This window comes from Ochotona princeps, chromosome 14 (assembly GCF_030435755.1).
Source record: "Ochotona princeps isolate mOchPri1 chromosome 14, mOchPri1.hap1, whole genome shotgun sequence".
NCBI lineage: Eukaryota > Metazoa > Chordata > Mammalia > Lagomorpha > Ochotonidae > Ochotona > Ochotona princeps.
Genome location: NC_080845.1, coordinates 23,172,082 through 23,195,279, shown reverse-complemented (window position 1 = coordinate 23,195,279; position 23,198 = coordinate 23,172,082). Strand labels below are relative to the sequence as shown.

Genomic DNA, 23,198 nt, shown 5'->3' with positions numbered 1-23,198 from the left:
CCCCAAGTGAGCCGCAACGGGCCGATGCACCGATCCGATGCCGGGAACCTGGAACCTCTTCCGGGTCTCCCATGCGGGTGCAGGGTCCCAAAGCTTTGGGCCGTCCTCTCCTGCTTTCCCAGGTCACAAGCAGGGAACTGGATGGGAAGTGGAGCTGCCGGGATTAGAACCGGCGCCCATATGGGATCCCGGCATGTTCAAGGCGAGGACTTTAGCTGCTAGGCCACGCCGCCGGACCCCCCATTTTTAACTACTTTTAAAGATAGGCTTAGTACAGGCAATGGAAATGAGTTGATTTTTAATATGAATTACTGTTAAAGTGAAACAGAATCTTCTTTTCTTAATCTATAATAGAAAAAAAATGATTATTTAAGTTTAAGCAGCTTCTTGGAAGGTAGTTCCATGTTCAAAGAATAATTGTACAGAGACTCAAAATAGTATATGAACATGTAAAATTTTAAAGTAAAAAAACTTTTTTTTTTTTTTTTTTAAAGATTTATTCATTTTATTACAGCCAGATATACACAGAGGAGGAGAGACAGAGAGGAAGATCTTCCGTCCGATGATTCACTCCCCAAGTGAGCCGCAATGGGCTGATGCACCGATCCGATGCCGGGAACCTGGAACCTCTTCCGGGTCTCCCACGCGGGTGCAGTGTCCCAAAGCATTGGGCCGTCCTCAACTGCTTTCCCAGGCCACAAGCAGGGAGCTGGATGGGAAGTGGAGCTGCCGGGATTAGAACCGGCGCCCATATGGGATCCCGGGGCTTTCAAGGCGAGGACTTTAGCCGCTAGACCATGCCTCCGGGCCCGTAAAAAAACTTTTTAAAAGGCTTTTCTGTTTTCATGAACCTTTTTTTTTTTTTTTAGTATTTAAAGATTTATTTATTCGAAAGGCAGAGTTACAGAGAGAGAGAGTGAAAAAACAGCAGTCGTTAGCCACTAGTTCACGTTATAAATGACCACTGTGGCAGGGGCTGGGCCAGGCCAGAGCCTGGAATCTGGAACTCCATCTGCATCTCCCATGTTGGTGGCAAGGCCGGGGGGCGGGCGGGGAGGTACTTGGGCCACCTCTGCCTTCCCGAGTGCTTAGTAGATAGCTGGATTGGAAGTGGATTTGAACTTGTGCCCATATGGATTGCTGGTGTTGCAGGTGGTGGCTTAGCTTGTATGCCACAATAGTGGCACCTCAAAGATCTTTTTTATTTGCTCAGATAATTTATTCCTTGCTTTTCAAACTCTATCAACTGATGCAGTTTGTATGCTTTGTATTTTGCCTCCATATTGACTGCTAATAAATGATTTAATTCAGGGTTATTTTGCATCTTACTGAGATTTAGATTGAGAGGCAGCAAGAAGAATGGCTCCTGTGATCTAAAGACTGTTACAATTTGTTATGGGTATTACAGCATTTACATTATAAAGAAAAACTTATGAAGAGCTCTTTTGAGGCAAAGAAACAAATTGTTTTAATTTTACAGAGCTACCATTAATCTATGCTCAGATTAAATAAGACAAACCCCCAAAGTGAATGGAAACGTATGATAGTATTTGAATGACTTCTTGAATAGGAGAGAGTTGGTGAATGGAGATGAAAAAGACAGGGTGGTCTTGGCTAAACAAACTATTGTATCTTAAGTCAAAAACAATATTTTGGCAAACAATATTTCATGATACTTTGGAGAATGCTGAAGTGAATTGCAATAACATTCATAGCTACTTTAGAAACAGGTATGATACTTTTTCATGCTGAGTAGTTCTTAACACCACTTTAGAAAGAAAGTATGTTCAACTTTCGTCACAAAACTGTCAGGGTATTTTAAGAATGGAGAGAATAATGTGGTTTTCCCCAGTAAATCCTACTGGTACTATTTGAGCATAAGCTTAAAATGAACAATAAATAAATAAATAAATAAAAATTCACCAGAGAAAGAGTGCATTGTTCTTAAGTAAGCCAATAATATTATTTGCGTAAGCAGTTTTATTTTATTTATTTGAAAGACAGAGTGAGAGGGAGGGAGGGAACAGAGAGAGAGAGAGAAAGAGAGAGATAGATCTCCTCTGTTGCTTTACTTCATAAATGGCTGCAATAGCCAGGGTTGGATCATGCCTAAGCCAGGAGCCAGGAGCTTTTTTAGGTCTCCCACGTGGTTGCAAAGACCCAAGCACGTAGGCTGTCCACTGCTTTCCCAGGCATGTTAGCAGGGAGCTGGATTGGAAGTGGAACAGCTGGATCTCAAACTTTCACCCATATGGGATGCTGGTATCTCAGACGGCAGCTTTACCGGCTGTGTCACAATGCTGGCCCCAATCTTATAATCTTTCTGTTGTATGAAAAAAAAATTAAGAAAAATCTGATTTCTGGTGAACCATCACCTATCTATATAGGTTGCTATATATGTCCTGCATGAAGGAGGTGTGGGTGAAGGAGGTGTGGGTGAAGGAGCTGTGGGTGAAGGAGGTGTGGGTTAAGGAAGTGTGGGTGAAGGAGGTGTGGGTGAAGGAGGTGTGGGTGAAGGAGGTGTGGGAGAAGGAGGTGTGGGTGAAGGAGGTGTGGGTGAAGATGTTAGTGGGTTTGGAATGTAGCTCTTGCTCAGTTAACAAAATCCCTTTTCTTTTGATTGATTTTCCTAGAAGGTGCTGAATAGTTAGAGGATCTTTACCTCTGGAAGTGATGGTTAGCTTTATTTTGTTGGATTGAGTTCAGCTTGGACTTCAAGAACAGAATAGGCCGGAGGAAGCTCCTGGTGTCTGGCCTTGAACTGGCCCAGCTTTGGCTGTTGGGACCATCTCTCAGTCTACTCCCAAACTCTTGTAACTCTGCCTTTCAAATAAATACATAAATCTTTAAAGATTTTGTTTCATGGCTTTTCATTTAAGGGAATGTATGGTAACTGTTTAATAGAGACTGTCATATCCAGTTGTGAAGATACAATGCAGTATGCATCTCTACTTCCAAATCAGAGATGGACTCCCAATGAAATTGTTGGATATATCTTGACAATAGGATGTTGGACTGCCTATCGTTGTCTATACCAGCAATGTCAGGGCACACTTAAATAACAGAATGATGGACTTCTGACTGCTTATGAAGTACTATACTATTATAATAATATGGGGAAAATAAATTTGGGAGGAGGAAATTTGGGGAGGAGATAAGGGAAATCCCAGAGCCTATGGAATTGTACCATAAAATTAAAAATAAAATAGAAGAGGAAAAAAAAGTTGATTGCCTGCACAATCTGTACTTTCTTGAATCAAAATGCCAGGATTATATGGATAATACTATATGTTTGTTTTCACAAATTATTATTGCAGACAGACTAGATTTTTTCTGATTTCATTTACATATTAAAAATATTTAAATTTTAATTTCAGGTATATTGTATTTTTTTGCCCATATGACCTAGTTTCGCATGGCTACTCATTCCTGCCTATTCAACTACTGGCTGCTGGAATGAAGGAAGTGACCAGAACCTGGAAAATAGTAGGTGGAGTCACACATGCTAACAGCTATTACAAAAATGGCTGGCTGGTCATGATAGTTATTGGATGGGCCCGAGGTAAGATTAATAATATATATTCATAAATATTCTGTTATTAGTATACCACAACTAGTTAACAGTTCTCTCATTACTGTTACTGAAGATCACATACTTCGATAACAGATCTTTATGTTAGGTGGAAACATTGTTTTTGTTGGCTAGAAAAGTTAATTCAAAACTAATACTCTTCCATAATCTGAGTCATCAGTCATTATTTTGACTCTATCATATGATAAACAAATTTTACGGTTAAATTGATGATGAGCCCCACAACCAGAGTGATTCATTGTTAATTGTGAAATAGTGCTATCATAAATAAAATAAGTTTAAATAAGCAATTAGTAGTAGTCCGTATAATACGAAATTTTTTTTCTGTTATTATTTCAATCCTGTATTATAGGACATAGTATATATACTTGGTTATGGGTTTTTTATTCACATTGTGTCTCTTACCTTTATTATGGTTTTATATGAAGAATTGAGCAGATTTCTGTAACCCATATATTATATTGCATCTTAATCATATCAGGAAAGAAGATGACAGAGCAGAGGATTATGGTTTTTCACCTGAAACAAACCTCTGCCTTCTCTAACCTTGAAGCCCCAGTGTTAACCTTAACCATGGTGTAACAGACAGCTGTCACGCTGTTGAAAGGAAAAATTACAATTGTTTTAGCATCCTCAATATTTGAGGAGGTTTTTTTCCTCCTGCCGAAGAATTACATTATATTATAGAAACTGTCCAAAAAAGTGGTATTTTATCTTCTCTGTTTGTTTTTTAGGTGCAGGTGGTACTATTATCACAAATTTTGAACAGTTAATAAAAGGATATTGGAAATTGGAAAATGAAGAAGATTGGCTGAAGATGACCTAGTAAGTTGGTATGAATGATGTTGAGGTCTAGATTTTTATACTTATATCTCACCAGATTTCTTTTAAAGAATATTTTGGGATTCTAGAAGTAAAAGTTATGATAATGGTAAGAGAATTAGCAAAATTGCACTGTCAAATGTAGTTTTACCATAAATATTCTCTACCCTGTGGGTTTCATCCTCTACAAACAAAACCAAAGGAAAGAGTGTGGGTTGTTGTTGGCTTGTGAGAAGGGTGTGTGTATAGGTGCATAGGAACGGACTTCTGTGGGTCAGTTACAGGCACGAGACAAAAATCTGGCTAGGACATCACCCAGCTGGCAGATTGTAATTCTGGTTGTAAAATGTCAAATTTATAGGAACAATGCAATACTTTACCATAAATCCTATGAGTTCCTTCAAAAGATGATTGTTTGACTTAATTATGTATCACAATAAGAACAAGATTACAGGAAACAACTCACTCTGTACTTGTATGATGCAAACTAATTTTGCATCTATTTAAGAGAATCTAATCATAGATATTCTCTAAAAACACTGCTGCAATCTTAAGTTCTAGATATATGCCTTAAGACACACACACACACACACACACACTCACAAAATACAGAAATAGATCATTGTTTCCCAGTTTTAAGAAAGGAGAGTTAGAGATAGTCACTATAATATGCCAGGTGAGGAACGACCTTGTAAGAATAAATTCGTTTTACCGGCCTGGTTGTGATAGCCTTGTGGCTAAATCCTTGCCTTGCATGTACTGGAATCCCATAATGACACTGGTTTGTATTCTGGCTGCTCCACTTCCCATCTATATTCCTTCCTGCTTGTGGCCTGGCAAAGCAGTAGAGGATGGCCCAAAGCCTGTGTGTGTGTGGGAGACCTGGGAGAAGCTCCTGGCTCCTGGCTTCAGATTGGCTTAGTGCCAGCCTTTGCAGCCACTTGGGGAGTGAATCAGCAGAAGGAAGATCTTCCTCTCTGTTTTTCCTCCTCTCTGTATATCTGATTTACAATTAAAAAAAAATCTCATTTTATAATTAAAATCAGCTTATAAAGGGATTAAATATGAAAGTTGGGAAGTAGTATGAATGAGGAAGAAAGCTGAAATTTGGTATGTTTGTCTGGAAAGTATACCTTAAAGCTTGATTGAGATAGTTTAGAACTAGAACTATAAGGTGGCAGTTCATGTTCAGAACCAGAAATCCACACACAATAGAGTTCAGCTTATAACAGCTTTATTGAAAACACTCCCAGGTGGGGTTCACTGGTCCAGTACAGACAGTGGGCCAGGGAAGTCGTGCCCAGGGGACATGAGGGGTTGTTTTTATTAAGGGGCTGGAAAGGTGGGGGTTGGAGGACAAAGGAATGTGCCTTGTGCGGTGCTAGGGCGCGGTGGGCTCCCTTCGGCCTTGGTGGATCCCTCCTCTGGAGCTGCCTGCTGCTGGTGCCGCCTCATCAGCCACCTTTCTCAGCCTCCTCCTAGGCTGCCACTCACCCACCCCGGCTCGGCCTTACAAGGACAAAGGGAACCTTTTGATGATTGACATACTAGCAGTTTTCATGGAAAATTTTCCTCCTGACTGCCCTATCCACCAATCCCTTGTGGCCCCTCCCCCAGTATGATTCGCTGTAGCCCTGATGGTCCTATCCACTGCATAGAGATAGGACCATAGAGACCTCTTGCATGACTTGCTGGGTCTGGTGTCTTGGGTTAATGGTGAAAATTCCTAACAAAAAGCATGTTTTTTTCCTTTGTTCAAAATCTTCCAGAATGATAGGCATTTGGTGCAACAGTTAAGCTGCCTCTTGGGACACCCACCATCTGTATTGGAGTGCTTGAATCAAGTACTGGCTCTGCCTCAGATTCCAGCTTCGTGTCTGGAGGAACCCTGGGAGGCAGTAGGCCCACATGGTTAAGTCCCTGCCGCCTGTGTGAAGGACCTAGATTGAGTTACTTAGACCTAGCTTTGTCCAGACTTAGTTTTGTCTGTTGCTAGCATTAGTGAAGTGAACCAGCAGGCAGAAGCTGATTCTCTGAATCTCATTCTTTTTTTTTTTTTTTTTTTTTGTCTCCTTCCATCTCTGAAATAAATAAATTTTTAAGACCGAAGCCTTGGGTCTGGTGCGATAGCCTGGTAGCTAAATCCTTGCCTTGCATCTGCCAGGATCCCATATGGGTACAGGTTCCTATCCTGGCTGCTTCACTTCCCGTTCCTGGTTGTGGCCTGGGAAAGCAGTAGAAGACAGCCCAAAGCCCTGAGACTCTGCACCCTCATGGGAGACCTGGAAGAGGCTCCTGACTCCTGGCTTTGGGTCAGCTCAGCTCTGGCCATTGCAGCTCTTTGGGGAGTGAATCAGAGATGGAAGATCTTTCTCTCTGTATCTCCTTTCTGTATATCTGCCTTTCCAATAAAAACAGAAAATAAACAAAATAAATCTTTAAAAAAACCCACGCAGCCTTGCAGTGACTTCACCAAGTGGCTTTAAGGCCTTCTAAACCTGCTTCTCTCGCCAGCATAACTTACCTTACGATTATAGCCTTTCTTCACTCAGATCTTGAGAAAGCCAGATGTGGTTTGGTTTAGTACTAGCCTTTGTCTTTTTTTGCCTACAATCTTTTTGTCAGATGACAGCTACTTTATTTAGTTTTCTCCAAGTATTTTCTTAGTACTTCCTTTCCCAGGACCACCAGGCTTAATGTTAACACCTCCCTCTGTTTGCTTTTGCCCCAGCATTTATCACCTGCAGATGTATTTTACAATTTATTCACTGAGTTTTTGCCTTTCTATTATCTCTACTCTTCATAGAACATAAAGTTCCAAGGACAAGGATTTTTGTCTATTTTTCTAGGTGTCCCAAGCACCTGGCACCCAGTAGATAAATAATACATGTTAAATAAAAGGATGAATGATCAACTGTGGGTCAGGTTAGGGTTCATTGTTGTCCCAGCACTATTTATTGAAATGACTGTTTTACTTCCTCAGTGAATAGACTTTCCACCCTGTGAAAAACCGGTTGACCATAAGGAGATGTATGTACTTCTAGACTATCTATTCTGTCACCTTGGGCTGTGTTTGTTCACGTGCCAGCGACATGCAGTTTTGATTATTGTAGTTTTGTGGCCTTGTTCTTTCTTTTTTTCCAAGTGTGTTTTGGTTGTTCAGGACCCCATGGGAATTGGATTGGTCTTTTCATCTGCAAACAGACGTTGTTGACATTTTGATGAAAGTTGCATTAACTCTAAAGATTGCTTTGGGTAGTATGGTCATCTTAACAATATTAATTCCTGTAATATGTAAGAATGGGATATCTTTCCATGTTAGTCTTTAATGTCTTTTAGTAGTGTTGTATAGTTTCTGTCTGTACAGGTCTTCTACTTCCTTGGCTAAATTTATTTCTTTGTATTTTAGTTCTTTTAGATGTTATCAGAAGTAGAATTATTTTCCTGATTCCCTTTTTAGATTGTTTATTATTGGTTCATTTAAGAAAAATAATTTTGTCAGAAATGGAGGGCCTCATGCCTCAGTTCCGCTCACAATGGTACAAGGTTCGTTTTCCACCTTGCAGGCTCCCCGGGGACCAGAGAGACGCTAGTTCCAACTAAGTGACTGGGACGTGAGAAGTGGGGACGAGAGGCGTTGCTGCTGTTTTTGTCCCCCTCTGACTGATGTCCGTTAGACCATGGCCAGACTACTTTGTTGGGAAGGGGTTTATTTCTGCCTGGGAAACCTTGCTGTTAGTTCTCGGTCACTACAGTTATACATGTATATACTTATGAATTAACTGGCAAATATTTATTAAAGTGCCTTAAAGTATCTTTTTTGAACAATTGGGAATATGTAATCAAAAACCTTTACAGATCACTGGTTTCAAATGGATTACCCAGACATATTGTTAGAGTCCAAACCCATTTCCCTAATTTAACCCTGTTTTGAATTTAGTGTTTAACTTTTAACAACTAAACATCTTAGTCGTAATAAGTGGCTTATTGCGGCATTTAAAATATTTTATAATATTTACAATGTTATATTTTGCAGTATGGTATTCTAAGAATTTATCACTTATCTTTTTCTATTTGTAGGTGTAGTGAGCTAGACACTGGTCCTTTACTGAACTATATGAGGGTACTTCAAAAAGTTTGTGAAGAAATGGAATTAAAAGTAAGTTTAAATTGGTGCAAAAATTTTGAAATCATGTGTAGTTTTTTCAGAATATTCATAGATTTCAAAATTTTTTGAGCCTTTAAGATTATCTGCCCTTTTAATTTCATCTTTCATGAACTTTTTGAAGTAACCTTATAGTTTAAAAATGTACCAAGCGTTGCAATAGTATAATCCTTTGCAAGGAGTCATAATTCCATCAGTCTGTTTTTTAAGTGTGATATGGGAAAAATCAGTCAGGGGGTGGGAGTTTAGCAGGGGGAATCCTAGACTATGGAATTGTACAATAAAATTCAAAATTCAAAAGAAATGTACCAAGCAAATAACATGGTAGTGTATTTCTCAGTAAATGAACATTTTATTATATTCTTTATATCTTTGTCACTAAGGCATTAGGAAAAGCTTTGATGCTATGGTGGGGTTAGCTAACTGATTTGCTAGAGCTGGCTCATACTGTTTTACGAAAGCCAGTTCTCTGCGTTTCTTCTTCACTTGGTGCAGCAGCAGAAATAGGTTCTAATGAGTGTATTTGCACCACAGTCACAGACAAATGCTACAAACTTGGGCTCTCTTTTTCTTATGTCATCCCACCCCGGTAACCTGTTTAGTATTGTGAAGTAATTTAAGACTAATTCCAAATTGTACTGTGGAACATGAGACTTTTAAATTCATTGTGAAGAGGTGTGATTTGGCCCAGTGTGTTTCAGAAGTATGGTATGTAGGAAGATACTCTCTGTGTCAGCATTCTAAACTCGCTAGTATATTTTGCTTTGAAGAAATATATTTAACTTTGTGTACCTTATCATTTCTCAAACTTGCTAAATTTTTGTTATTATCTCTGTTGACAGCCCATCAAATTAGTGGTTTGTAGATAGAGATCATGTTTATGATTTTACTGACTTAAAATATGTTTAATTTTTAGCCCTTCGAAGGTAACTCTTCTGGGATCAGTCATCTTCACATTCCAGCATACCAAGCATCTGGCAATATCAAAGCATAATCTTATGTTCCTTTATACCATCTTTCTTGTGACCACAAAGGTAAGAGTTCTAAGTGCCTATAACTCAGTATTACAATCTGTAAACCAAATTCCCTTCGGATAGAAAACTGCTCAGTGTGAAAATACCAGGAATATTTATTTTTTATTGCAGTGAAGGAGTTTTTTTTAATGTTTACTCTACTTTTATTTTTTTTTTTTGTTTACTCTACTTTTAAACCTTAAACAAGTAAGCACTAAGTTTGCTGTATCCATCACTAGAATAAGTGTCGCTGCTGCATGTGGCTGGTTTGTAATATGTGTTTGTTGACAGATTGGCAAATGATCAAAATGTTATTTTGTAGGTCTCTATAGAATTAACTCTTCCCCACTTGTTTATTTAGGTATGTACCAGGAATAAACATTTACTCACTGTTTTGTAAAGAACAATGGTAAAGTTTTAAAGTCAAAGAGTTTAATTTATTTGAATAATTTAGGTAGGTAATTATTTATAATGAATGATATTACCTTGTAGGTAACATAAGAATTGATAAAGATCTTTGATCAGGGCTGATTGTCAGGCAAGGTGAGTCATTGGAGACATTGATGGAAGTTTAATAGTGTGTACACTTCAGTTATATTAGCTGTAAAGGGTTATTTGGATTTGAGCAGGTAAAGACAGGAAGATGTGTGTGTTCTGGGCAGAGAGATTCATCATGCAAAGTTTTCTTACCTAGTATAGATATGTTGTAGTTGTCTTTAAAATTTTCATCTGTGGAAGATGTTATATCTATTCCTCATTCATTGTACTCCCATGGTAGGCCCTAAAGGAGATATAAAAGTAGGACCCAGTGTGATGGCTCAGTGGCTAAAGCCTCACCTTGCATCCGCTGGGTTCCCATATGGGCTCTGGTTTGTGTCCTGGCTACTCCACTTCCCATCCAGTTCCCTGCTTGTGGCCTGGGAAAGCAGTCAAGGATGGCCCAAAGCCTTGGGACCCAGCACTTGTGTGGGAGACACAGAAAAGACTTCTGGTTCCTGGCTTAGGATCAACTCAGCTCCAGCTGTTGTAGCCACCTGGGAAGTAAATTGATGGATGAAGATCTGTCTCTCCTTCTCTCTATAAATCCAATTTAAAAATGCCTTTCCAGTAAAAATAAATATTTTAAAAAGTATGAAGTACCTTTTATTCCCTAAGGAATTTATGTTATGTGACATACTCTTCTTTGTGTTTGAAATGTTAACTGGCGATTTTATATAAAGAGTGTAACAGTTTTAAATATTTTGTTTGCCTGAATTTATAGTTTGAAATATGTTGGAAAAACAGTTCTGTTGACTATTTCTACTCTTTTCACCCTGCTTTGTGAAATAAGAGACCATGAAGCTCAATGCTGTTTAATTTAGTTTGATGCTTTACTTTATATATTTTGTTAAATAAGGAGATAATTTTATATTTAATTTGCAAAAGAAAATAGGAGTTCATTCTATTTGTCACAGTAACATTTCTGTCACCTTGGTAAATTAAAATCGATAAGAGCCTGACTTCTAAAACTATTTTTGGATGTTTTAGTTCTATTTCAGCCGTAATTTCTGATGCCAGTAATACTTCTAAGCCAGTGATAAGCTCTTTGGGAATGGAGCTTTTACTAAAGCACTGGATTTCTTTTTCTTTCTTCTTCTTTTTTTTTTTTTTTTTTTGCTAAGATTTGTTTTTATTGGAAAGGCAGTTTTACAGAAAAGAGAGACCGACAGAAAGATCTTTCATTCACTGGTTCACTCCCCAAATGGCTGCAGTAGCTGGAGCTGAGCCAGTCTGATGCCAGGAGCATCTTCTGGGTCTCCCATGTGTGTGCAGGGTCCCAAAGCTTTGGGCCATCCTCTAGTGCTTTCCAGCAAACAGGGAGCTGGATGGGAAGTGGAGCAGCCAGGACATGAACCGGAGCTCATATGGGATGCCGCCACTTAAAGGTGGAGGATTCGCTGGTTCAGCGATCAAGTTGGCCCCAAAGCACTTTGAAAACTACCAGTACATTTTCTTATAAGATATCTTAAATCTGACACTTGTCTCTTTTGGATTTTGTAAAAGGATGTAAGATGATGGCATTTTTTTCTGACAATGGAGTGTTGTTTTTGATTTGAACTATTTTCTCTCTCTCTGTTTTTTTTAGCAGTCAATCAAATGAAGCTAGGACCAAGATAAGAATGCCAGTATCTCACTGTTGCCATTTATTCTAAAGAGTAATTTAGTAGGGGAAAGTTCTTAGATCTTTCCTAGTATCAGCATAAACTCAAAGGTTAATTTTATATTTAACTCTTTCTATTCTGTCTTCTCTCCAAGTGACTATATTTATATTTGTCTCTGTATGGTTATGTAGATGGTCATGACTTCCGTATCCATATCTTTTTTTTTTAAATCTATTTTATTGTATTGTTGTTGACACTCTTTACATAGTTAATTACAGTTAAAGAAAGAAAAAGAAAAAAAAAGGTTCAGGGGGATAGGGAAGTGGGTAATCCTATTATGTCCGTATTGTTTCCATCTTGTATCTGAGGTAAAGGGGGATATTGAGGGAGAAGTCCCACCCGGTTTCCCGCCCACCCCGAGTCCCGGATGTGGGGCATGCTCTGACATATGTGCTCGAGTGGTGTTAATAGTTCTCCGGTTATGAATCGCTGTCCGTTTTGCTCGATGAGGTCATCCACTGATTGATATGGTCCATTTTAAAGTCTCCGTTTGCCCCATCCGTATCCATATCTTTTACTTGAGTGTTTCTGGACGACCTTTATCATCATTACCTTTATCTGTTAACTGCTGATTTCCTTTCCTGTCTCCAACTAGCCAATCAGTAAAGTCCTTGAAGGGAGGACTGCATTGAACATTATTCTGGCAGCTAAGTGTGATGTAGTAACAGATTATTTCAGTCCTTTTGTTGGTTGGTTTTAGTCTTTGTTAGTCGTATTCTATTTTAGGTTTGGGTTCTCAGCCTCGGCCTGAGGGATATCCCTGGGAAGTTCAGCATGTTTGTGCTGGTTCTCAGAAGCTGGTTGCTGCAGCATCTTCCTCGAGCTCTTTGTCGTCTGAATTGGTGATCTTTTCTTTGCATTTGAATTTTCTTCCTCCATATGTACATTATATATCAAGATTACTAAACTCTTCCAGGGCATACTACACATGAATTTTTGACTCACTTCCAAATGGTTTCTTCCTCTTTGGGCTTTACTGCCTTCAAATCCTCAGTTAGCTTTGTCAGATACCACCTTATCTCTATAGCCCATGGAGCTTCTGCTTTCTGTTCCCTGTGCTATGATTTGGCACATTTTCCTGGAAGAAAAAGCCTCGGTGAATGTGGAGCTCACTCTACTCATTTCCTTTCTCTTAGGGATAATAGCCTTCTCAGTGTCTGCCTCTTTTGCTTGTTCTTCAGCACCTTTCAGAAGTTTTGTGTAGTTCTGTCTTTTGTATTGACCCTGGCGAAAGACTGAGGGAAATAGGAAATCCTGGGTTATGTATATGCATTACATTCGTTTTTATTGGGGTCAGATTCATGTACAATTAGTTGTGAAAAATGTACTTTGGAGCCTGCATTGTAACACAATGGTTAAGCCGATGCTTGTGATGCTGGCATCCCAAATTGGAGCATCGTGAGTCCCAGCTGTTCTGCTTCTGGTCCAGATCCCTGTTCTTGTGCCTGGGAAAGCCCAGAAGATGGCCTGTGTGCTTGGGCTCCGGGCTTTGTCCTGAATTGACGCTGGCCATTGCAGCCATCGGGGAGTGAACAGCAAGTGGAAGATCGCTTTTCCTCTTTCTGCCTTTCATAAAAAAGTATACTCAATCTTAAGATGATGCTGTTCAAAAATAAATAAGAAATATATTATTTTAATAGTATATTTAATAATAAATGATAAGTATGTTAGTGATGTAGTGCTTTGACAGCTTTACATGGGTATGAATTTTAATTTGTGTGTATAAGGGTACATTGTAACTCTTGTTCTGGTCTCGTTCTACTTAGCAGTATGTAGTAAGACTTTTTCCTGTTGATTATTTTTAACTGTTACCTTTTATGCATTGTACTTAACTTTCTTCTAATAGATACCTACTTTTTCTTCAATTCCCTTTAAAAACTTTTTAGAGTCAGTATCTATTACCTGGAGGTAATGGCTTGTGGAAATACTTAGGCTTTTAACTATTTTGGACCTTAAAATTCTCCCACCCAGATCCATTCTGATATTAATTTCTTGAGCAAATCTGAACGTCTCTGAACTTGGCTTTGTCAGATAAAGAACCGGGACCTCTTGATGACTTGATTGCATATGTAAAAATTATAGGTGGGAAAATTATAGGTGGGATGATAGATATCTGGAGTACCTCTTAGGGACAGTACTTTGTAGTTCCTTGAGTTTGTGACTTTTTTTTTTAAAGATTTGCTATTATTATTATTATTATTATTATTATTATTATTTTATTGGAAAGTCAGAATTACTGAAAGAAGGGGAGTCAGAAAGTTGTTTCATTTGTTGCTTCACTCCGCAAGTGGTCACGATGGCCAGAGCTGAGCCGATCTGAAGCCAGGAGCCTGCTCAGGGTCTCCCACATGGGTGCAGGGTCCCAAGGCTTTGGGCCATCCTCAACTGCTTTGCCAGGCCACAGACAGGATGTTGGGTGGGAGGTGGAGCTGCCGGGATATGAACTGGCACCCATATGGGATGGGATCCTGGGCGTGCAAGGCAAAGACTTTGGGCACTAGGCTACCACACCAGGCCTGCTGTATGCTTTTTTTTTTAAACAGTCACATTTATAGTTGTACCAAAAAAATGAAATGCTTAAGAATAATTCTAACCAAGGACATAGGGATTTTAACAGCATAAACTCTAAAACATTAATGACAGAAATCAGGGCAGTTACAAATGGAAAGAAACTCCATGTTCATATAGTAGGAAACATTGTTAAAATGAACAGTAATTAATATATACACTTTCTGGGTTCTAACAACATTCCATCATCATTTAAGAGAAACAGAAAAATATTTTAAAATTCACGTGGAACCACCTAGAACCCCAAATTTATTTACTCATTCCTTCTGTCCCTAATTTCTGGAAGGATTTATATATTTTTTTTTCTGAATTTAATTAAGTATATTTTAGCTTCATTTCTTTTTTTTTTAACTTAATAGTTTATAGTATTCAAGCAAGATTTTACAGAACTTCATGCATTCTAGGATAATCAAAACAGTTATGTTTGAGTTTGTGACTTTATCTAAGAGTTCAGCTGGGGCCTGCTGCCAGTGGGGCCTGATAGCTTAGTGGCTAAATCCTCGCCTTGCTTGTGATGGGATCCCATATGAGCACCGGTTCATGTCCCAGTGACCCCACTTCCCATCCAGCTCCCTGCTGTGGCCTGGGAAAGCAGTCGAGGGTGGACTAAAGCCTTGAGACCCTGCACCGATGTGGGAGACCCAGAAATTCTTGGCTCCTGGCTTAGGGCTGGCTCAGCTCCAGCTGTTGCAGTCACTTGGGGAGTGAACCAGCAGACAGAAGATCTTTCTCTGTGTCTCTGCGCCTCTCAGTAAATCTGCCTTTCCAATAAAAATAAAGAAATCTTAAAAAAAAAAGTGGAGTTGAAATCTGAGTATTGCAAACTGCTTTACTACTTATTGCTTTGTATATTTGGACAAATTATTTAACCTTTTAACACTGATTTCACATCGCTATGATGAGTGTAACAATAAAGTACTTTTTGGATTAAATTAAATAATATGAAGCATTTATAACATAGTACTTATATGTGAAGTGCATATAATGATACCTGTATTGATCATTTGGTATAGACTGTAGATAACATTTTATCTGTTTTCTTTGAATACTAAATATATTTTTGTGGAGATGGTTATATTGCTCATTTGACACCTAAAATGGGGTATTTAAAATTTGTTTTTAATAAGTATTTTTTTACTCCTAAGTGTAAGTTCATAGAGAGCAAAAATTGTTCTAGAATTTGCTTTTGTGCAGATTAAGAATGCAATTTGAATCCTGTTTTTATTTACTTTTCTCTCTCAGTATTGAGAAATAGAAAGCATTTGTACTGAAATTCCCACCTGAACTCTTTCCCCCCAGATAACCATGATGATTACAGAGACTTCGACTGTGACGCTCGCTCCCTTTGAGGATACGCTGAGTCGGATGCTGTTTGGCTGGCAGCAGCAGTTTTCCTTTGAAAAGAAAAGTGAAACCAAACCATCTTCCAATGGCACTGGGTCATCAGCCTCAAAACCTGTAGCTGAGGCTTCAGATCCTGTTAAAAAGAAACATAATAAGAAGACTGAGTAAATGTCCTTGGTGAATTCTAAAAGACAAAAATTTTTTTTCTTATCTACCTACCAGATTGTGATAATATTTCTATGTGAATAATGTGAAATAAAGATTACGTGTGAAGAATGGAGGTGAGAAAAAGGAAGAAATTCTTTCTGTTTCAGGGTGTCTAGCCTTTTCTGGATTTTATTTTTGAATGTTGAGAGTTATATAATGTGAACTTGTTTTACTGATGTAGGAATTCTGTTTTGTGATTATTTGAATAGATTTATTTTAATTGAAGAAGACTATATTTTTAAAAAGTGATAGAAAAGATATCTGTCATTTCAAAAGAAGAAAAATTTTAAGCTTTAAAGAATTTAGAGATTTTCATACATATTGTTAATTTGAATGTGTTTGAGCTTTAATGCACTAGAATTAAATGTTTATTTCATTTTACCATTGTAATTTTTAAGTAAGGCAATTCCTATTTAATTTAGAAAACAGACTAAACTTTTTCTAAAACACTTTGTTTATTATAAATGTAAATAAATTACTGGTTTGTATTTCAAATGCGAGCCCTGTCTTTTTTGCCCATTTTAAGAAAAAAAGATTTGCAGTCTTGTTTAATTATGTTTCTGGTATTACTTTTAATTGAAGACAAAAATATTAGCATGGATTTTAATCTAAAGACCTTTTATGTACTTGTTTTTTCAAAACTGGGTTTTTTTTCCTCCGAAAGAATGTAATTTTGAATACATTAGCAGTACATCCATGTTTCCTTTTAGGGTTGTAGTTTATTCCCTCTCCTTAAATAATACTTGTTTTAATGTGGCTAAGATGTTTTCAGGATTTCTTTTTTTTTAAGATTTATTTATTTTATTACAGCCAGATATACACAGAGGAGGAGAGACAGAGAGGAAGATCTTCCATCCAATGTTTCATTCCCCAAGTGAGCCGCAACGGGCTGGTGCTGCGCTGATCCGATGCCGGGAACCTGGAACCTCTTCCGGGTCTCCCACACGGGTGCAGGGTCCCAGTGCATTGGGCCGTCCTCGACTGCTTTCCCAGGCCACAAGCAGGGAGCTGGATGGGAAGTGGAGCTGCCAGGATTAGAACCGGCGCCCATATGGGATCCCGGAGCTTTCAAGGCGAGGACTTTAGCTGCTAGGCCACGCCGCCGGGGCCCGATGTTTTCAGGATTTCACGTGTTCTTTCTGATCTTTCAGATCAGTTGGTCTGAGTACATTGATGATTCAGCAGAAAGTATTAGCTGAATTAAATAATTCTCCTTTTCTGTTCCTCTCTAGGAGCTTTCTTTTTCAGTTTTCTAGTTGAACATCTCTTCCTAGCTTATGTATAGCTATGTTACACTTTAATATACATGTTCATATATTATTATTTTAAGCTGCAGACACCAATTCATTAACATTTACTTCAAATAACAAATTCATTGGTCGAGTGGAATGTTGGAGATGGGATAATATGGTCTAGAATGTTCACCACACCCTCCTCCCCGTGTAAAGCCCTTTCTAGTGTTTGCCCTCCAGGTGTAAATCCATCTTTGATGATAATGTATGTGCGTTGTTTATTCAATGAATGTCGTGTAATGTCAGCTGTTCTAGGATCAAGAACTACAGGAAACAAAGAAGGCCCGCTCTCTTGGAGTTTATATTCTAGTGGTGGAAAGATGTAAAACGAATGTGTTCTTATGATTATAAAGACTGTGAATAACTATTAAGCAAGACATAAGGCTGGGGCCCGGCGGCGTGGACTAGTGGCTAAAGTCCTCGCCTTGAGCACGCCGGGATCCCATATGGGCGCCGGTTCTAATCCCGGCAGCCCCACTTCCCATCCAGCTCCCTGCTTGTGGCCTGGGAAAGCAGTCAAGGACGGCCCAAAGCTTTGGGATCTTGCACCCACGTGGGAGACCCGGAAGAGGTTCCTGGTTCCCAGCTTCAGATCGGCATAGCACCGGCCGTTGCGCTCACTTGGGGAGTGAAACATCGGACGGATGATCTTCCTCTCTGTCTCTCCTCCTCTCTGTATATCTGACTTTGTAATAAAAATAAATAAATCTTTAAAAAAAAAAGACATAAGGCTAAGAAAGTGAGAAGTGTGGGAGTGTTTGCCTTTTTGTAAAAACTGCATTTTAGTCATGTAGCCATTTGGGTAAGTGGAAGGGTCATATTGTTCCTTTATATATTTGATTTGGAATTTTTCCCTTCAAATTAACACATTCATTTTTTTGAGTAAGTGCAAGTTCACTGTGTAGGTTTTAATAGACATGTTTCACAAAATTAATTTTCTTTACTGTTTTTTCTCTTTTGAGTTTGAGTTTGCATGCAACATAATGCACTGTTTACAAGTGAGGACCCTGAGTTTTGACATGTGCATATAATCGTATTACCTCAACTCCTAAGTACAAATGTAAGCAAACACTCCAAGAAGTCACTCCCTTTTTCCACTGAACTTACTATATATAGAATCAGGATATATATTCTCTTCTGTGTAGACTTCTTTCAAACTCAGCTTACTGTTTTTTTAAATTCATCCACGATTTTGCATTTATGAGCTTATTTCATTTTAATTGCTTTGTAAAATTCTACTGTATGATTATGTTATCATTTACTCATTTGATTCATGTCTGTCTAGTCTGGGGTGTTTCAAATGGAGTAGAATAAATTCTTTTGTACAAATGGGGGACAGATACCTGGGAAAGACATATTAGTGTACATCTGGTTTGATAAAAACTGTTCAATTGTTTTTCCAAAGTGATTGTATCATTTTATACTTCAGAATAATGTCCATGATGTCTGAGAGTTCAAGTTGCTCTACATCCTTACCAAGCATTAATGTTGCTAAACATTTTAATTCCATTTGTTTCTAGTGGATGATCTGTGGTTTTTATGGTTTTAGTTTGTTTCTCCCTGGTGATTAATGAGATAGAACATTTTTTCTCCCTGTGCCTTTCGGCTCTTTGTATGTCGTTCTCTGTGAAATGTCTTTCCTGATCTTTATTCATATATTTTGGATTTGCTGCATATTGTTAAGTTGTAGGAGTTCTTTATATGTTTTGAGTATGTATCCTTTGATAAATACTGTCTCTCTGAACAGTGTTTTTCAACTCTGGCATTCCATATGAGCACTGGTTTGAGTTCTGGCTCTTCCACTTCCAGTCAGTTTCGCTGCTAATGCTCCTGGGAAAGCAGTGGAAAATGATACAGTGTTTGGGCCCCTAATCCTACGTGGGAGAGCCAGATGAAGCTCCTGGCTCCTGGCTTTAACCGTATTTTAGCCATCTGTGGGAGTCAACCAGCAAATGGAAGATATGCCTCTTTCTCTCTCTCACCGTTTCTATAAGTCTGCCTTTTAAATAAATACATCTTTTTTTTAAAGTTCTTTTTTTAGTGATGTATTTTAATGAGCAGAGAATCTTAACTTTGAAAAAGTTCAATTTCCTAATGATTCCTTTTATGCTATTACTTTTTCTGTCTTAAGAAACCTTTGTCCAGTTCTGAGTCGGAAAGGTATACCAATTTGAGGAATTCCAAATAAAAGAAGACCTGGGGAAACGCCTTGAAGAGAAACGCTATGTTGTTATTTAAAGCCCAGCGAGTGTGTTAGTCCTGCTTTTTGCTTCTGCCTCCTGAGGATCAGTGTATGCTTATTTAAAATGACCACCTTTTCTGTATTTGTGCTGTAAGCTATAACATCATAGGAATGTAGGCTTTTCGATATCTTCCTATGCAGGGATTTGATGTGGGCAGGATTCATTTTGGTTTAATACAACTCTGGTGTGAAGAAGCTAAATAAGAATGTGATAATAGCAGATTCTTTATTTAAAAAAATTTTTTTAGATTTATATATTTTTATTGGAAAGTCAGATTTACAGAGAGAAGGAGAGACAAAGATCTTCCATCTGCTGATTCACTCCCAAGTGGCCTCAACAGCCTAAGCTGAGCTGATGCAAAGCCAGGAACCAGGAGTTTCTTCCGGGTCTCCCATGCAGGTCCAGGGTTCTAAGGTTTTGGGCCATCCTTCACTCTTGACTAGGCTACTGCACCAGGCTCAATAGCAGGTACTTTAAAAATCAAGTAAAGAATAATAAATTCAGTATAGGTATCAGGTTACCACAAAGTAGCCTATACTGAATCATAGAATGTAAGTGCATATTTGTAGAAGGTGGACTAAGCATCTGGTGTGCATACAAGTAGACCCCTGGTGAATTTATGTGGCAGACTGTCAGGTGATCCATGACATTAAAAAGTTACATGATATGAACTGGGCATGGTAGCCTAGTGGCAAAAGTTCTCACCTTGCAGGCACTGGGATCTCATATTGGTGCTGATTCATGTCATGGCCGCCCCGGTTCCCTTCCAGCTCCCTGCTTGTGGCCTGGGAAAGCAGTTGAGGACAGCCCAAAGACTTGGGATCCTGCATCCGCGTAGGAGACCCGGAGGAGGCTCTGGGTTCCTGGCTTTGTATTGACTCAGCACTGGCCATTGTGGTCACTTGGAGAGTGAATCAGTGAACGGAAAATCTTTCTATCTCTCATCTTCTCTGTATATATGACTTTCGAATAAAAATAAATAAATGTTTTTTAAAAAGTTACATGGTACATATAAAAATGACTACATTAAGTAGAACTGAGAACTAAGTAGGATCAAGAAAGAAAAGCAGTTCCTATGGTGGGATTATTTTCAGTAAGCTGATTTAGATTAGGTAAAATGAGGGAGGATTCCCCTTGGGGAAATTTAGTAATTTAGATATTTACTGAACAGGTAGACTTTTTATTCTTGCCACTGTTCTGTAAACAAAGCAATATAGCAACTATTTCACAGCATTTACCTTGTATCACAGGCTATAAGTAATCTAGAAATGAAAGTATGTGGAATAACAGATGTAGTATATATGCAAATGATACAAACTCATTTTATGTAAGAGACTTGAGCATCCATAAATTTCAGAATCATGGAGATCCTGGACTTCACATTTCAAAAAAGATTTATTTGTTTATTTTTTAAGATTTATTTTTATTGAGACATGGAATTACAAGAAAGAGAGAGACATAGAGATCTTCCATCCGCTGGTTTACTCCCCAGAGGCCTTGATGACTGGAGCTGGGCTGGTCTGAAGCCCAGAACTGGGAACCATGAATCTCTTTTGGCTCTGCCACACGAGTGCAGTACCCCAAGAACCTGGGCCCTGCTCCACTGCCTTTCTAGGCCATTAGCAGGGAGCTGGATAGGAAGTAGAACTGCCAAGATTTGAACCGGTACCCATAATGTATGCTGGTGCCGCAGTTGGAAGTTTAGCTTGCTATGCTATGGTGCCATCCACCACCCCATTGTTTGTTGGATGTATTAATGTTACTTGGTGGCTATAGGAGCTGATACAAAACTGCATGCATACATAGTTATCGGTAATCCTTTAATACACATTATATTCCTTCCACATACAAACTGAGCTGTGCATGGTTTTGGCATTAGCATTGCCATTGTCTGTGCAGATGAACAGGGACTGAAACAGTTACAAGCAAATGGCTATATTTTTTTTTCTTTAAAGATTTATTTATTATTATTTGGGAGGCAGATTTTTATAGAGAGAAGGAGAAGAGAAGATCCTCCATCTGCTTGTTCATTCCCCAACTGGCCACAATGGCCAGAGCTGAGCCGAGCCAAACCTGGGAGCCAGAAGTCTCTGCTGGGTTTCCCATGTGGTGTAAGGTCTTGAGCCGTTCTTCACCGTCTTTCCTGGCCATAGCAGAGAGCTGGATTGGAAGCGGAGCAGCTGGGACATTGAACTAGCACTCAGATGTGATGCTGATACCACAGGATGGAGCATTAGCATGCTACACCACCACACTGTCCCCAAATGGGGGAGAAGCTTTTCTTTTTTGACTTTGGGCAGGCCTGTACCACATTAGCAATCAACTGTTTCACTTAACACTACCTTTCAGGGCTTAAACCTTGAATTCTCATTCCTTCCACTTCCTCCTTGGTTACTCTCCCCATCTAAGGGGGTAATACTTAAAGCCATTTGAAGTACTATGAGTTGTGATTTTGCTAAGCTCCTTTCTGAGGGCGGGCACTCTTTTAAGAGATTCTTTGCAGAAAAGGGAAAATCTGCTTCAAGGTGACTTTTGATCTTTGGCTGTATCAAAATGCAACTGACAATTCATTTAAAGGAGAAATTAAAACACATATTTAAGGTCTGTCTGCCTTCAGAGAGCCCATTTCATGAGCACAAAGGGGATCCAGTCACTTGAGACCAGATTGAGAGGAGCTGTCAAGGCAAATAACCAGTAATAGACACAGTCACATTTCTTCAAAACAAAACAACAAAAACTTACCTGGCTTGCAGGTAAAATTTTCAGGTGATTACATTGTTAAAAGTACACTGACCACGAGTGCTTGTCTTATTGAATGATCATGAAGAGAACATGTTCATGTAACCACAACACAGCTCCAAAAATGAAATATCATCAGCACCTTCTCATTTTCTAGAAGCTACACTTCCTTTTCAGAGGTAGCCAATGTCTTGACTTTGAATACCAAAAATATTTGTACTGATTATTTTAAATTTTATATAGGCAGAACTATACTGTATTTATCTTTGTTGCCTTATTTTGTGTAATGAGTGTTTGTGAGATTCATCTGAATTAACTCTGGTTCATTTTCATTATTAGTACGAATTTATATATCCATTACATTGTGTTAATTGAATTTTAGATTGTTTCTACTTTGGAGCTATTTAAAATATTGCTACTATAAACATTTTTATGCATATCTTTTGGTGCAAGCGTATATTTTTTTTCTGCAGTAAATTCTAAGGAGTAAAATTGTGGCATAGCATATTAAACTTTTGTAGACAATTCTAAATGAAGTTTTCTACAGTGGTTGGATTGGGCTTAACTTCCACTCCCACCATTAGCGTGTAAGAGTTCCAGTTTCTTACCATGTTATCAGTACTAGGTCTTACTCATCTTTTAAACTTAGTAACTCTGGTCAAAGTATAGACTTGTTTCCTGTTTTCAAATTTGTGTTTCCTGGAGTAGTGAGGTTGAATGCTTCAAGTTGATTGGACAGTAAATCTCTTTGGTGAAGTGTCTTTTCTGACTTCTTGCCCATTGTTTCCTCCCACCCTCACTAGTCTTTCATTTATGTAGAGGATGTGTGTGTGCACAGTCAGCTTTGTTTTAAAAATATGTCATTCCACTCTATTGGCTTGTATTTTTACTTTATTAATAGCTGAGTATATTTAATTCTAAGATTTATTTTCTACATGGAATTTTTCTCAGATGGTGTGAGCAAGGAGTCAGAATTCTCCTTGTCCCTCTTTTCTCATGTGGATATCTGATT

At 38.6% G+C, this 23,198-nt stretch overlaps 1 protein-coding gene across 1 annotated transcript in view; it reads left to right on the top strand.

The window, feature by feature from the left end:
- The window catches only part of TMEM38B (transmembrane protein 38B), a 30,360-nt gene extending 14,356 nt beyond the window's left edge, over positions 1-16,004 (top strand). Inside the window, exons 3-6 of the mRNA XM_058672611.1 lie at positions 3,378-3,562; positions 4,327-4,417; positions 9,496-9,613; positions 15,661-16,004. Of these exons, the coding sequence (XP_058528594.1) occupies positions 3,378-3,562; positions 4,327-4,417; positions 9,496-9,613; positions 15,661-15,873 (607 nt within the window). The 3' untranslated portion in view covers positions 15,874-16,004. The remainder of the gene's footprint in view (positions 1-3,377; positions 3,563-4,326; positions 4,418-9,495; positions 9,614-15,660) is intronic.
- Positions 16,005-23,198: the final 7,194 nt, after the last annotated feature.